This window comes from Lathyrus oleraceus, chromosome 7, assembly GCF_024323335.1.
Source record: "Lathyrus oleraceus cultivar Zhongwan6 chromosome 7, CAAS_Psat_ZW6_1.0, whole genome shotgun sequence".
Lineage (NCBI taxonomy): Eukaryota > Viridiplantae > Streptophyta > Magnoliopsida > Fabales > Fabaceae > Lathyrus > Lathyrus oleraceus.
In genome coordinates this window covers 305,312,390-305,328,543 of record NC_066585.1, presented here as the reverse complement: position 1 = coordinate 305,328,543, position 16,154 = coordinate 305,312,390, and the positions used below count along the sequence as shown (strand labels likewise).

The following is a 16,154-nucleotide window of genomic DNA, read 5'->3' as shown; positions in this document are numbered from 1 at the left end:
TGTTATTGGTATCCTTGAGTTCTAGTTGTCATTGGTATTGCTTCAAAGCCCAATTGTTATTAGCGTCCCTTAAAGGCTAGTTGTCACCGGCATTATCTTCAAAATTCAGTTGTCACTAGTGTCATCCCAAAGTCCAATTGTTATTGGCACCCATTGTTTGTAATCCAATTGTTATTGGTATTCAAAGTCCAATTGTTATTAGCATAGTTCAAAGTCCAGTTGTCACTGACACCTATTTACAAACTCCAATTATTATGGGTAACAAAAGTCTGGTTGTTACCAGCATGCATCTTTTAAAAATTCCAGTTGTAACTAGAACTTTTTTTTCGAAAACCAATTGTCATTGGCATCTAAAGTCCAGTTGTCATTGACAGCATTTTCCAAGCCTGGTTGTTACCATATTTACTCTCGAGGTCCAATTTTTATTGGCACCTTTTAAAGTCTAATTGTTATTGGCACATTGTTTTAAAACCCAATTGTTATTGGCATCCCAAGTCCAGTTTACAATGACATCACTTGCAATGTCTGGTTGTTATCAGTATATGTCTTCTAAATCCAGTTGTCACCGGTATCTCTTTATAGTTAGGTTGTCTCCAACATCTATTTCAAAATCTAGTTGTTACTGACATCCCCTACAGAGTCCAATTGTCACTGACCTTCATTCTCAAACGTCCAATTGTGATTGATGTAATCAAAAATCCAATTGTTATTTGTATCTTTGAAATCCAGTCGTTATTGGTACGTTGTTCTAAAATCCAATTGTAATTGGTACCTTTTAAGTTGAGTTATAACTAGCACATGGCTTTAAAATCCAATTGTTATTGATACCCTTTAAAGTCTAGTCGTTACTGGAAATGTTTGCAAGTCCAGTTGTTATTAGCATCAATCCTAAAGTCCAATTGTAATTGACACTCTATTTAAAATCCAATTGTTATTGGTACCTTTTGAAATCCCAATTGTTACTGGTAATGTTTGCAAGTCCAATTGTTATTGGCATCATTCTTAAAGTCTAGTTATAACTGGCACTCATTTCAAAATCCAATTGTAATTGGTACCTTAAGTCTGGTTGTCACCAACATTGTTTGAAAAGTTCAATGGTCATGGCACCTTTAAAGTTCAGTCGTTATTGGCCCCATTTTGAAAAGTCCAGTTGTAACTGGCATCGATCCATCAGAAGCTGATTTTAACCAATGCTTACGGTCAAATTCCAACTTCGTTGGCACCTACAGAGAGTTTTATATCTTGTTTGTCCTGATGTTTTATATAAAGTCATGTATGACTCGTCATTCTAAGGAATTCCCATAATTTTGGATGTCATTCTTGTTATAAGACTTCGACAATTTTGTCTTGATTGATTTCCTTTGTAAAGAATCATGATACACTACGCCAAATAAGGGAAAAGAGGGCGCTTATTTTGGCCTATAACAACGCTTTTAAGCGCCCTCTAAAGTGGCGCTGGCATAGGTAAAGACAACGCTTTGTTTTCCTGGAGAAAGCGCTGTCTAAAGTGGCCCTTTAAGGGCCACATTATAGTGCGCTTTCAGAAAAAAGCGCCCTCTGGAGTGGTCCATAAAGGGCCACCTTAGAGGGCGCTTTCTGGACAAAGCGCCCTCTAAAGTTGTCAATGTAAAGTGTTTAGAGGGCGCTTCCTACAGAAAGCGCCCTCTAAAGTGTTAGTTATTTTAAAAAAAATTGTTTGAAAAACAGTGGGTATTTAATTGGGAACCTGTTCGCATGCTGCAAAAGTGTAAAATTCATATTGATTTCATCCTTTAATCCAATGTTATACACCATTAATCCATTGATATATACAACATGAATCCATTTATATACAACATTAATCCTCCATATATACAACATTAATATATGATTCTTTGATCAACAATATACAACAACATATTCATGATTTAGTAAAAGTACAACAACAATATACAACATATATACAACAACAACATACAACAACAACATTCCATACATATATGTACAACAATATACAACCTAGCTATATGATTCTTTGATCAATAATGAATTGACACAATTCATCCTTCATTTCATCCAAATGAGCTCTTGAGTAAGATTTGTATTCGTCAAAGTACTACAATTAAGAGAATAAAACATATTCATGATTTAGTAACAAATTAGATGAAATATCCGATAATATTAAAATAAACCCTAAGTTATTATTCCATACCATTTTTGGGATGTCTATACGATTCAACGCAATGATATCTCTCATAAATCTCAATACAAAAAATCTGCAATCGACCGAATTGTTTTGCTGAGGACACTACACAGAAAAACAAACAATATATATATAGTTAATTTCTTACAAACACTATTATAAGCAAAAAACAAACACTATTATAAGCAAAAATAAGATACTTAATATATACCTGAACTCTGACCTAGGTAATGTCCTTCCTATTACGATAATTCTTTTTCGATCTAAATTTTAGTATTGCCCTAACAAAATAAAAACGTATATTGAGATCAATCTGACAGACATAATTAAATATACAAATACACACGAATATTTAGGGGAATTTCACTTACGCGTCAACCGTCTTCTTCATACTCGGATATTTACTCCAATCACCCGATAACGAATCGAGATAATACACCATTAGTCTCGAAAGATCCATAGCAACCAACACCCAGTGACCACTGTAAAATAAAACAAAAATTTAGATGCATGAAAATTTTCTACGTAAAAGATATACATAGATTAGAATGAAATTATTAGAAAGAAAATCTAACCCGTTGCCAGAATTAAACGGTAAAAAATATAAACTGGGTGTAGTATTATCGTCGGCCGCTGAATCTATCGACTAGTTCATTCTTTACGGATGTTGGATTTTTCGTTATTAACGTTGTGTTGATACGGGAAGCAGCAATAAAATTGAAACGGTTACACAATTCAGTTCCCCGCATCAATGTGTCATACATATACCTTAAATAGAAACATAATAAACATTAGACTACTCATTGAAATGTGTAAATAAATTGTTCAACTAAGTAAATAATAGATTGATCGGAGTACCATATGTATGTATGAATGACAGCGATGCCCAATTCTTCGTGTTCAAAAAGTTGTTGCATGTCCTCCTTTGCAATTATTTCGGAATGAGCAATTCCGAAAACACCTTCATCAAAATCTACACTACGGATGGCGCCGTGCATAATATCGGACTCTTCCACCATTTTCTCAAGACGCATCATAATTTGAGATTTTGTCCCGGACGTTGTTGGAATATCCTTACCAGCGTTTTTCAACTTTCGACCGGGAACCTAAAAATTCATATAAATTAAATCATGACTTTTTGTGATGCAACAGAATCATTGCGTATATAATTTAATGGGTATATATATTTGTACCTCTTTTTGAGATGCAACCGACTCGATGCGTCTTGAAATCCCTTTACCAGCTTTATGTGTGGGTCTTGTAGGAGTCTAACATTACCATGTAATAAGGATTGATTAAATATCATAATTGTAGCTGAATTGAAATGTGAATACTAAATATTCATAATCATTTAGAACATATATACCTCGGCATCTGGGAAAATTAGATCTGACGGCCATCCAACAAAGGATCCGACTGCATCTCGCATCAACGTTGTCTCTGAAACAACGTCAGGTAATGGTAGAAGCGCGTCCGTATCTAATACAAGGTCAACCGAAACTTTCATATATCTCACCGGGAGGGGATTATGGTGAAGTAATTCACCCGAAGTGTTGTGCACTTTTCCCTTGCCAACTATGCGATAAGTTGGTGATGATAGATACAGCTGACAAGGTGTAATGCCCTAAACCAATAATAAATGTTATTGTTAACGTGTATATGTGTCAAGTAAAAAAGTGCTATTTTAATTTCATAATAACATATATAATTACCTCAGGAAATTTCGGTTGACAATTGATACTAGCTCGGTCACTAGTATCTTTTGCCTCGGAACCGCACATTTCCTCTCTATACCTTGCATTCTCCTTTTGCAGTTCGAGTACTTGTGCCCTTAACTCTGCCAAGGTCTCCATCACCTCTTTGTTGGTAGGATTTTTTGTTTTTGGTTTTTTATAAAATGACGACGGAGTCACACCAAAACCCTTACCCCTCACACGACCGGAATACTCAGGAACATTTAGTACTCGACTAAGTACGCTCCTGCAATCCTGGACCTCGGTTGAAGGTAAGGTTTGAGATAAAGTCTCCTGAAATATTATTAGAGGAGATTAAAAATGAATTATATGTCTAACAAAATTTTCGATATAATTAAAGAAATAATGTTACATATACTTACACATTCGTCATAAACATTTTGAACCGCTTCAACGACAGCCCCATCCTTCCCAACCCGAGCAGCCTTCCACAATACGTGCTCCGGAAGAGATGTTGCGTCACTTTTCTCCTCGGCTAGCTACACAATGAATCAGATTATAAGATCATAAATTATAACATATTGTGACAATGTATAAGCTCATAGCATTTGAATATACTCACAATTCTTTGTTGTAACCGTGCATATCCCGTACGCCCTTTTTTGTACGGATACGCGGGTTTTGATGCCCTTTTCCGATTTTTGTCGCTTACTTCCTGGATAAAAAAGTTTAAGGCATATTAGAACCAAGTAACTTAACAATTGTATAATACCATAATTAATAGACATTACATGGAATTTTTCGTTTCTTCGTTTGGCGACAAAGTTATCCCATTCTTCGGCTGAAATAATCTCCGCATACTTCATTGGCCGTTCTGCTTCAACAAATTTTCCTTCCTCATCCTTGAGAAATTTGTTGGACAAAAAGGATCGAAATCCTCGGAGTCTTTTTTCGGCCAATTGAATACAATATTTTTGCCGGCTTTCATCGATGTGAAAGGATCTCTAAAAAACATACACATGGAGTGTGTTATTATAAGTAATATTATAACAATATATGGTCAACAAATAGTCAAAAAAAAAACATATAACAATATATGGTAAGTACCTGTATCTCAGACCATATTTTTTCTTTGCCAACCTTCAATTCCGGACTTCTCCAATTATCACATGTAATCAGAATATGTTGTCGAACAAGGAAACCAATGTAACTTACCAACATTGAACCGTTAGGCTCAATTAGTTGGTCTTCAGCACTCCAATGTACTTCAAATTTTTCACCCTTGTCTCTTGCACGAATGATTGACTTCATAACAGTCAATCCTCGTTTGATTTCTTTTTCAACATTGTTACGTGATCCACTCGCGTCATGGGTATCGTCTTGGTTAGCCATTTTATCTATAATATAGAAATGATTCAATAAGACCCAAGTAAGACAATGACCATATTCGTGAAGCTACACAAAAAACACATTCATATACCTTCCATTTCTCTCATGTTACAACAATCTAAACTCTCTTTTTTTTTATCATTATTGAATACAAACTCACACACACCTACTGCATACAAAAGACCAATGCAAACTTATGGTGTTTGGAACATGAACAAACTTGCATCCATAATCATCAAACTTCCAAGCACAAGCTCAAACACACTCCAAATGACATCAGTTTTCAATCAGAAATAAAAAACCTTACAACAAGGTGCTCATGAACACCATATAGTGCTTGTTTGCCCTAAACAACATTAATCAACATAATGCACAAAATGTAAAACTCAGTTTAGAAAATGCCCTAATCAAACACCTGAAGAAAGTGAACGGTAACGATGAAGAAGAGAAATACCTTCAAGGTGACGGTAATGATGGAGAAGAAAGTGAACAGCGACGGTGGACGCAGATAACTCAGTGAACGTGAACGCAGCAGCAGAAAAAGGCGACGACGACGACGACGGTGAGGGAGGGAGAACGAACGGAGGACGAGAGTAATCGCAGTAGAGAGAAAACCCAGTTACGTAAACGAAATAGCATATAGAGAGGGAAAATAAAGAGACATGCAGTATATGTTATAATTTTAATGTTTACTAAAGGGGACCTTAGAGGGCGCTTTTGTAAAAAAAGCGCCCTCTAAAGGGGGCCTAAGAGGGCGCTTCTGAAAGCGCTCTCTAAGGCTTTCCAAAAGCGCCTTATAAACTGGAAATGTACATGGACTTAGAGAGCGCTTTTTTAAAAGCGTCCTCTAAGGGTACCCTTAGAGGGCGCTTTCATAAACGCGCCCTCTATTGGTGTCTGTCATACCCCAAAATTTGCCCATTAATATTTCAAGACATTTTGCAAGGCATTCCGACTCATATATAACACTGATCTTGAAGAAACAAAGGCCCAGCTCACGGATGGCCCAATCCAGAAAATGGCCCAAACTGGCCTGTTCGCTACGCGCTCGCCTAGCGAAGCTGACAGACAACAAAAATTTCGGGCTTCATTCTGAGCCCAAAAAAAAAAAAAAAAAAAAAAAAAAAAAAAAAAAAGAGAGAATTTTTTTTAATTAATTAATTAATTAATTAATTAATTAATTAATTAATTAATTAATTAATTAAATAATTAAAATAAATAAAATATAACAAATTATTTTGGACTTGGGTCTCCCTCATTCCAAGCCCATTACCCACGAAATTAGTCTATAAATACTGAAGTTTCAGTAGGGGAGTGAAACTTGGAGTTTACACTGGGAGATTTACTGGAGAAAGAAGGAAGAGAAGCAAAACACTCTGAGGTTTCCTTGGAACAAAACCTTGAGGAAAAAGAAAGAGAGAGAACAGAGAAGGACGGATAGAAACTTTGGCATAGGAACCCTGCCTACCCGGAGAATTCAGAGTAAAGAAACCCTGAAGGCAGCCCATCTGCACCGAAGCCATCGCCGTCCAATTCCCGCTGCCTAACTTATTCCGATACTACAAGTGGTCAATCCCTTCAACCTTGAATTGGCAAACAGGTTTGCGTATCTCTATTGTTTATACTTTCAATTGGCCATATCTACATATATAATGCATCATGATTAAATGTTGATATATAATTTGCTTTCGTATGGGAATTTAAATATGCCTGAATACCCTGAATGTTTGACCATGTTATTCCTGTGATAAAATGCCATAAAATTCAAAGTTCCTAACATGGGGCTGTTTTCAAATTCAAAATCCGTGGCCGCTCGCTAGCACCTCGCTAGGCGAGCCTGGGGCGAGTATTCGCCTGGCCTTCGCTAGGCGAGGCAGAGGCGAACGAGACAGTAGCTGACTTTTCTATTCTGTTTTTTTTATGTTTTATCATAGCCATGCATTATTCATCCTATCCTATTTATTGTTGTGATGTTTCTCCGGTGTAATCTTCGATTGCACCCTGATTTGGTGTTCTGACATGTTTTTTTTTTTTGAGTTTCGTAAAGGTTCACATATCCCAGGAAAAGGTTATTGGCTAGGTATTCCACTTTATTTGTGGGATACCCTTGTGGAGTTTCACCCTAAATTAATTTTTAATGTATTAATTTCTAATGTATTAATTTTTTAATATATTATTTTTAATAATTTTAATGTGAAGTTTCATCCTAATTATATAATTAATTGTAAAACTTTGCCTTTGAATAAGTGATCTTGGACCTCTCTTTGTTGCCTTACGATTACGATATTACGGTCATGTCCCGCGAACGTGGGGATACCCTTAGCAAAGACCCTTCGGTTAAATCATCATAAAATAAATTATAATCCCTCGGATGTTGCCTTCGAATATACAACTTTGTCCCTCGATGACCCTCCGATGTTGCCTACGGTTAAAAGATGATAGTCCCTTCGAATGCTAAGGTATCCTCGTAACTGTTGCCTTCAATGACCAATCGATGACCCTACGATGACTCTTTTACATCCAAAGGATAAAACTACTTATTTCTCAATAATAAGGACAGTTTTACCCTCATAAGGATAGGAAATGCCCGTAAAGACCTTGGGTCGGTATAACTCTTAATTGCTGGCTCACAACTTAAAACATTTTTTTTGCACCTCACACCTTTCAAAATGCCTTTAGAAAATCACCACTTGGTATACATTCATACTAGAATCATTACCGAGTTATATTTTTCTAAACAATTTTCAAAACTAAAACGGGATAACCACTTTGTATACATTCATACAAGAATCATTACAAAGTTAAATTCTCTTTTCAAAACAATTTTCCAAACAATTCACAAACACTTTTTTAGACAAAAATAATATAAGTGATCGAGCAATTAAGAGCCCATGGATAACCATGGATACAAAGGGTGCTAACACCTTCCCTTTGTATAATGTACCTCCCGAACCCAAAATCTAAATTAAGGTCTTTCCTGTTCTTTTCCACCTTTCCTTATTGGATAAAAGAAAAGTCGGTGGCGACTCTTGCTAACCGCGACATTGCGATAAAAAACACAAAAAGTCCAGTTCACCGTATGACAGAACTGGCGACTCTGCTGGGGATCAACAAGAATATTGAACAGTGTCCCTCCATTTCCTCATTATTTTTTCGCTTCACTTTAGAGGGCGCTTTGTTACAAAAGCGCCCTCTAAAGTGCGCTGTCTATTCCAATTGTTCGGTCCTTATTTTTTCTCTTCACTTTAGAGTGCGCTTCTTTAAGAAAGCGCCCTCTAAGGTGCGCTGTCTATTCCAGTTTTTGGCGTAGTGATAGCCTTTTGCATGGATTTTTTTTTAAAACTATTCAGTTTTGTATTGGATGATTTCTTTGTAAAGAACCTCCAAGTTTCTCTATGTGATTCACTTTCTTGTATGAAAGCTCCCAAGTTTGCTTTGGATGTATTTCCTAGTTAGGGATCACCATTTTGTTTGATTGGACGTTTTTCTTGTTAGAAAACTCCAAATCATTGTATAGGATGTATTTCTTGTCAGAAATCTTCAAAACTTTTGAACTCTTTTGTATTCTAAAGTGTCTCTTGTCAACCTTCACTTCGAATATTCCCTAATGTCTTTCTCCAACATGATTTTTATCCCCGATGAGTTTGTACCCTCATTTTTGTTCTCTGTGAGCCACCTTTACCATATGTCTCCATAATTTCCCACAAATCTATCTTTTATTATTCATCCATCATAAATATCTAGTTAGGGTTCACCTCATATCATCATATCCATAGCAAATCAAAATAAAATAAAAAAGAGTCACCCATACATGCATATCATATCATATCATATATGTCATTTGCATTCAGGTAAAAATTCGGGTGTTCTTAGTATTTAACTATCTCCCACTATGATCATATGAAGAGTGTCCTTCTTCATATTCTCTAGTTGAAGATACTTATATAGGGAAAACTGTCACACCCCAATTTTGACCCTGAATCTCCAAATCAATACATTTCTCATAGCTTTTGGATCGTTGCATATCATAGCATGCATTTCATGCCGCATAATGTCTAGAATGTCAGTCGAAATAAAATTTTGGATCTACAGACAAACCAGTCGAATCAATTATCAAATGTGTGTCAAATTAGCGGGCGATAAATTTCAATACCAAGCTTGCAAACATCAATTTTATTAATCAACGTTTCGTGTAATTTAACCTGGTGTGCTTGATTTATTTTTTCGACAATTTTTTAGGTCACATTTTGATCCGCTTGAGGCTTTTAGCCCGTCATTTTTTATTTCAAAATTTGACAAAAACCTGTATGTTCCCAAAAGTTTATTTCGCACTGATCATTGTGGTGCAATCATTTTAATTTTTTGAGCACTTTTGCGTCTAATTTTTATTCATTTTTTATCCTTTTATTTTTATTTTTTAGTCAATATGATCGGTGTAATTAATTAGAATTAATCGATCTTTCGATTTGATTTTTCGTTGTGTATTTTATTTTTATTTAATTTTTCAAAAGTTATCTTTTATAATTCAAATAAATTAATAAAGGTTTAGAAAGTCAGATTGTTTTTAATTGGCTAGAAAGTTAAGGCACTGTATAATCACTCATTTGAGACTCTTTCTATTTAGAATTGGGCAATGGGATAAGGAACAGAAGAGTCCAATGATTTGCATTGATCAAGCTCATGATTACCAATTGGAGGTGGGAAGTTCACGTGATCTTTGAGGATTTTGTTGGCATTACTCCACCGTTTTTATATTTCTTAAATGTAATGACTGATCTAATACACAAAAAACCCATAATTTAGGGGACACGTGGCAAAAAATGAGAGGTGAATTTCTTTTGTTTTTAAATTAAAGGAGAGAGAGGATCTATTATAAAATAAAAAAAACTTTTCTTTTGTTGCAGGGAAGTTTTCTTTCTGTGACAACAAACCTACTCACCTCTTTTACCTCCATCATTTTCATCACTTTTCTTTTTCACACGCATACAGTACACACAATGCCCACCCTTATCCCACAACCATCTTCTTCTTCTCTATAACAAACACCCCTCACAACACACCATACAAATGTTGGTGTAAGCCCTAGAGGCCAATACTTTTGGTACTTGTATCGAATTATAAAAGGCTTTTCTTTATTACGTTTGGTTAATAAAGTCCCTAGAATAACTAGTCCGTTTAATGTATCAAGTATGACTTAATCACGAGATCACATTAAACATAAGGACACTGTTCTTAAAGTATCTGTAGTCGAGCTTTATTGTGAAGTGGGATAATATTAAAGCATTAAGACTATTATGCATATAGACTGATGATCACATCTCATGGATCATGGATAAGGAGTTATCAAGTCTTAAACATAGGTATGAATATTAAGAGTAATATTTATACTAGATTGAGCCGCTATGAGAATACTATATAGAATGTTATGCAAAGTGTCATAAGTTATTCTCATGGTGATAATGGTGTAGACCACTCTTCGACCTGAAACCACTATGGACCCTAGATGTAGAGTCGAGTGCTTTTTTACTGATCAAACGTTGTCCGTAATTGGATAACCATAAAGACAGTTGATGGGTACTCCACGAAGCATGCTGAGGGACATGAGTGACCTAGATGGAATTTGCCCATCCTACATAACAGGATAAATGTCAATGGGCCCAATATTGAACTGGACAAGGATGACACAGTCTATGCCTTGTGTTCAATATAGACATAAGGGCAAAAGGGTAATTATACGCATAAGTATTATCACAGACATTTTCGTGTCTTGGGTAGCAGTGATGTGTTGCTAGATACCGCTTACTGTTTATTATGTTAAATACATGATTTAATATAATTGCCAACGCCGCGAAAACCTACAGGGTCACACACAAAGGACGGATTGATGAGAGATAGAGTAACTAAGGAACACCGTAAGGTACGGTGCACTTAAGTGAGTTGTAGAACATCGTAAGGTACGGTGTACTTAAGTAGAATACGAAATATGGTAAGGTACCATGGGCTTAAGTGATTTTGGGCATATTATAAGATATGGGCCAAAATACACTTAAGTGGGCCTTTTAGCTTGAAGCCCACACAAGTGGTTCTATAAATAGAACCCTTGTGCAGAAGCATTCATTGCGGTTGCATTATTTTCGTTCTCTCTCTCTCTCTTTCTCTCTCTCTCTCACACACACACACACACACTCAAAGCCTTCACTAGTACCAGCTAGCACTGAGATTGAAGCAATCTGTTCGTGTGGACTGAGTAGAGACGTTGTCATCGTTCAACGTTCGTGATCGTTCCGTGGATCTGCATCAAAGGTTTTGATCGTCACAAGAGATCTGCACCAAAGGTTTCAATCGTCACAAGAGATCTGCACCAAAGGTTTCAATCATCACAAGAGGTAAATATTCTATCACTGATCATGACCATTCGTAAGGATCTCTAAAGGAGAAAATTTTAATTTCCGCTGCATTTTGGATCGCAATTCTCCTTCAACAAACACACGCGGCCACCCTCTCCAAAATCCATCAATCTCACCAACCGGACCTCCATCTCGCTTCACCGTCTACTATCATCATCACCAACATCCTTCTCACCACCATAAAAAACCTCTATTTATGATAACCACCAAACCACCACCAAAACGTTCTTCACCACCACCCCCAAAGCACAATAATACCGAGCCTCCACCAACACAAAAAGGCACCCATCATCACAACCATATGTTCCCCACCTCCGATTCGCATTGATTTGACAATTTCAGCAGCAACAAGTTAACAACATGGCATTGTTGTAACTTTTTAGAACAAGTTTGTTGTTGTTTCGTGCGGTGTATTGTTTATGATATTTGATTAGAAATCTTGTTTCACTTTGAGTTCGAGGTAGTTTGAATTTCGATTTATCCTTCTATTTTCATTTGCTTGGGTGTGTTTCTGATTCGATTTTGTTAGGATTGTTTATGTTTAGTTATGTAGCATCAATTTTGTTTCATTGCTTAGTTTCATTTGCTTACGATTCGATTCACCCGATGTCGGTTCTATTTTCGTTTTTTAGGCATATGCTTTGTAAAGAAGGTGAATAGGTTGTTAGTTCATGAAGAAGATGAACAACCATGTTGTTCATGTTGATACATGTTGGTCTGTCTGAGTTTGATTACTTTTTTTTTCCATTATATGCATTTTTCTCTTTTATATCTTTCTATGTCATTTTTGGACACAATGAGATCATTGGTTGAGTTGGTTGAGGCTTTAGTCTCTCTTTTCTATTTTTTTTTTGGCATTTCATTTTAATCAAATTTTTGTATTTACTTTGCACTTGTAGCTTTTAATTTAAAGTCCGCTTAGTTCTTGCCATTTACTACCTTTTATTTGTTTCATTTTATGTTTACTTTTTCATTTTATTTCGATTACGATAATTGTAATTTCGCGATATTGTTGAATAATAAAGTATGATGTAAGTGTGAGTTTATTCTGTTTTTTGGTTTATTTTTCATTGCTAAAAATCAGATTTTTAATCCGTAGATTCGACATTTTCATGTCGTTATGCCGCCTATTTTTTATCGATATATTGATTGTATTTCGCCGGGTTATGACCTTTGCATACGATGTCTCATTTGTTGTTGATACGCACAAACCGACTTTGAGTACATTATCTAGAGTTTCGTTTACATTTATTGATTTTTGCTCATTTCATTTGTCGATTGTGAGGTTTACTTAATCACGGTTTGATATTGTTTGCTTTGTCATTGTAAATTAATTCTCACTTTATGACTTTATTCTGTTGGACGCATAAGTTCATTCCCACTCCATTCCATTTTGCAATGATACGTCACACGTTAGCATTGTTTCACGACCTCAATTTACACATAATTCTGATTTCGATATGCATCGTGGCCAAAACTAGAAAGTTGCATCTAAACTAGAATTGTGTATTTACAAGCCACTACTAAAGTAGACAAATGAAGCCATAAAAATAAAAATAAAGAATTAAAAAGACACATATCAAGATCACTTTAGTACTAAAGCTAATGCTAATGACATTTTGGATAGAAAGTAATTGTATCATTTTAGGAAACAATAAGTGTGACACCAGCCATCTTGATTTGCATAATCAGCTGCATCACACTACTATACACACCAGAGCAACATCAAACACATCATCAGTACCTGCAAATGAATATAAAACTTCTTTGCATATTTTAATATTTTTTTCATCACTACAATACAGAACCGATTAGGCTGCAATTTAAATACAGAAGACAGAAACACAAGAGCAAGTGATAAAAAAATTAATTTCATTCAATCCGTGGTAAGAACGCAGGGTTAAATATCTCAATGCAAACATATATATTTACTATATTCCCATTCTGAACATAATAGTTTTTACAACCTACTATTTCTTTCATAAAATTTGACCGGCAAGCCACCTCTAAATGTGGCAGTTAGACCCGGTTCGAACCGTGGCTCCTGATTCGGTCCAACAACCCGAACATCAAACCGTCTCACTAAAGCAGCAACAACAGCCTTCATCTCTACAATAGCCAGTTCCTTTCCCAAACAAACCCTCACCCCAGCTTGAAAAACCGGATACTTAAAAGGACATTTTGGTACAAACACACCTTCTCTCAACCATCTCTCCGGTTTAAACTCCATAAAATCGGGTCCCCAAATGGTTTCCATCCGACCCATAGCATAAGGATGATAAGTAACCCGACTTCCCTTCTTTATAAAAGTTCCATCCGGTAATACGTCATCCTCCAAAGCAAACTTTGAATCGAACTGAACCGGTGGGAAAAGCCTCATACTCTCATGAATTGCTCCATTTAGATAATGCATTTCACGTGTCTGTTCAAAACTAGCTACTTCCTGAACCGGGTTCATTACCCGGTCTAACTCAACCCGAATCTTTTTCTCAACATCCGGGTTCTTAGACAATAACATAAAAAACCCGGTTAACGTGGAAGCAACTGTATCACGACCCGCCAAAAGAAAACTAACTACAATATCTCTTAAATATTCGTCTTCGTTTGAATTCAAAGAACCCATAAAACGTGAGAGAAGATCTTTTCGCGAGTCAACTCCAATTTCAATTTCTTGTTTTTGCTTTATCATCTCTTTTGCAATGTCGTTGACCACTTTTATCGCTTCTTTGAGCTTCTTCTCTGACCCAACGTTGAAGAAACGCTTCATCTTCCATATTAATGGTGATGCGTTAACTGCTCTTTCAGCTGAAAGCTTAGATGAAAGATCAAAAGCGTCAGCGAGCTTTGAAACAGGAAGTGATGGAACAAGACAACAAGGGTCAAAACCAAATGATAATTTACAAATGTTGTCGAACGAGAATCTTCTCAGAATATCTTGCAGGTCAATAAAAGCATCATCGTTTTGACCAGTTTTGGAAGCTATGAGAGGAATAAGCCTTGTTTTGATTTCTTCCGTGACAAGTTCCATAGCGTATGAACGAATAGCTACGCTACCGAGTTCAAGAGACGCCATTTTGCGTTGAAACTTCCACGAATCACCGTCAACGTTGAAGATGCCACGGCCGAGAAAATCGCCGAGAATGGTGGAAAACTGTTTCCCTTTAGGGTAGTTATTGAAATTTGTTTTGAGGATGTATTCGACATTTTCTGGATTTGCGGTTATGGTGTTACCTAAGACGTGGACATGGATTGTTCCTGTCGGTGAGGTTTGAAGAAGATGTGTGTAGTAGTCGCATAGGTTTATGAAGTTTTGTGACCAAGTCATAGATAGGCAAGATTTGCAAGTGTTACAGTTACACCATGGTTTAATTCTAGAGATGTAGACGAGAAGAGAAAAGATTGAGAATAGAAAGGTGAAAGAGAAGAAGAGGAAAGTGAAGGTTGATTGAAGAGAAAGAGAATCTTGAGAACTCATTTTTCTGTTTGAGAATATGATGAGAGTAGGTAGAAGATTGGTATCATATATATAATATGTTTGGTTCTTGGACGATTGTTAAGTAGGAGTATTAATTTATTAAGCAATACAGTGGGCAAAATAAAATAAGCATCGTTTTCATTGTGTGCAGTGGTTTTGGTCATTTGTCTATTATTTGTGATACAAATTTGTTTGTTTGAGAAAAGAAAGAATGAGATAGTGGAAAAATGAGAGTTGATATTTGGACACGCAAAAGACATAATAGTATAGTCGACTGAGACGTGATAGAGACAAGTATATGCGAAGACATGAGTAACGCGTGCGCAAAATATTGAGACACCATTTTAAGTTTCACCCACGTGATACTATTACTTCCAGTCGTTTCGGGAGAATATGTGGTGGGCCTGGGAATTTTCAATGTTTCTTTCTAATTTTCGGTATTTAGGATACTCATGTGGATCTAAAATAGATGTAACCAAACCCCACACTTTTTTCATTTTAAAATGATGGTAGTTTATTTCTTTTAACTGTTTTATAGATATCAATTAAAAAATTTCTTTTAAAAGTGAATAAATATGATGTTGTTCTTTGGAATTTGTTCCGACAACAATCATATATTTTCGTAGCTATTAATTAAGTCGGATTAAAGTGATAAAATGATGATAGTTTAAGTTTAATTATTAGTGGATTTTTTTCATTGTAAAATCAGAGTAGTTTAATGAACAATGAGATAGGACCTTGGTACAGTGGAGGAAGTCTATGGTACAACGAAGAGATGATAGACCTGCACGATTAACACTGCAATACTCAAATCATTAAGAGAATGAATAGTGATGTAAGAGGGAGAATCATTCTAAATGTCAAAGAATGTCACATTTTCTCTCTTATATGAAGGTGTAAGAAACACAAGAATAGGGGAGTTTGAATTGGGTTATGGGATTTAAAACTTTTACTACACAATCCATCACACAACGATAAAAATAAAGAACACATGTATTTTTATTCTG

General features: G+C 35.8%; 1 protein-coding gene across 1 annotated transcript; it reads right to left on the bottom strand.

The window, feature by feature from the left end:
* Nucleotides 1–13,527: 13,527 nt before the first annotated feature.
* Nucleotides 13,528–15,228, bottom strand: LOC127106189 (cytochrome P450 94C1). The gene has a single exon (XM_051043477.1). It carries the CDS (start codon nt 15,145–15,147, stop codon nt 13,633–13,635), a length of 1,515 nt encoding a protein of 504 aa, XP_050899434.1. The 5' UTR covers nt 15,148–15,228; the 3' UTR covers nt 13,528–13,632.
* Between the last annotated feature and the right edge of the window lie 926 nt (nt 15,229–16,154).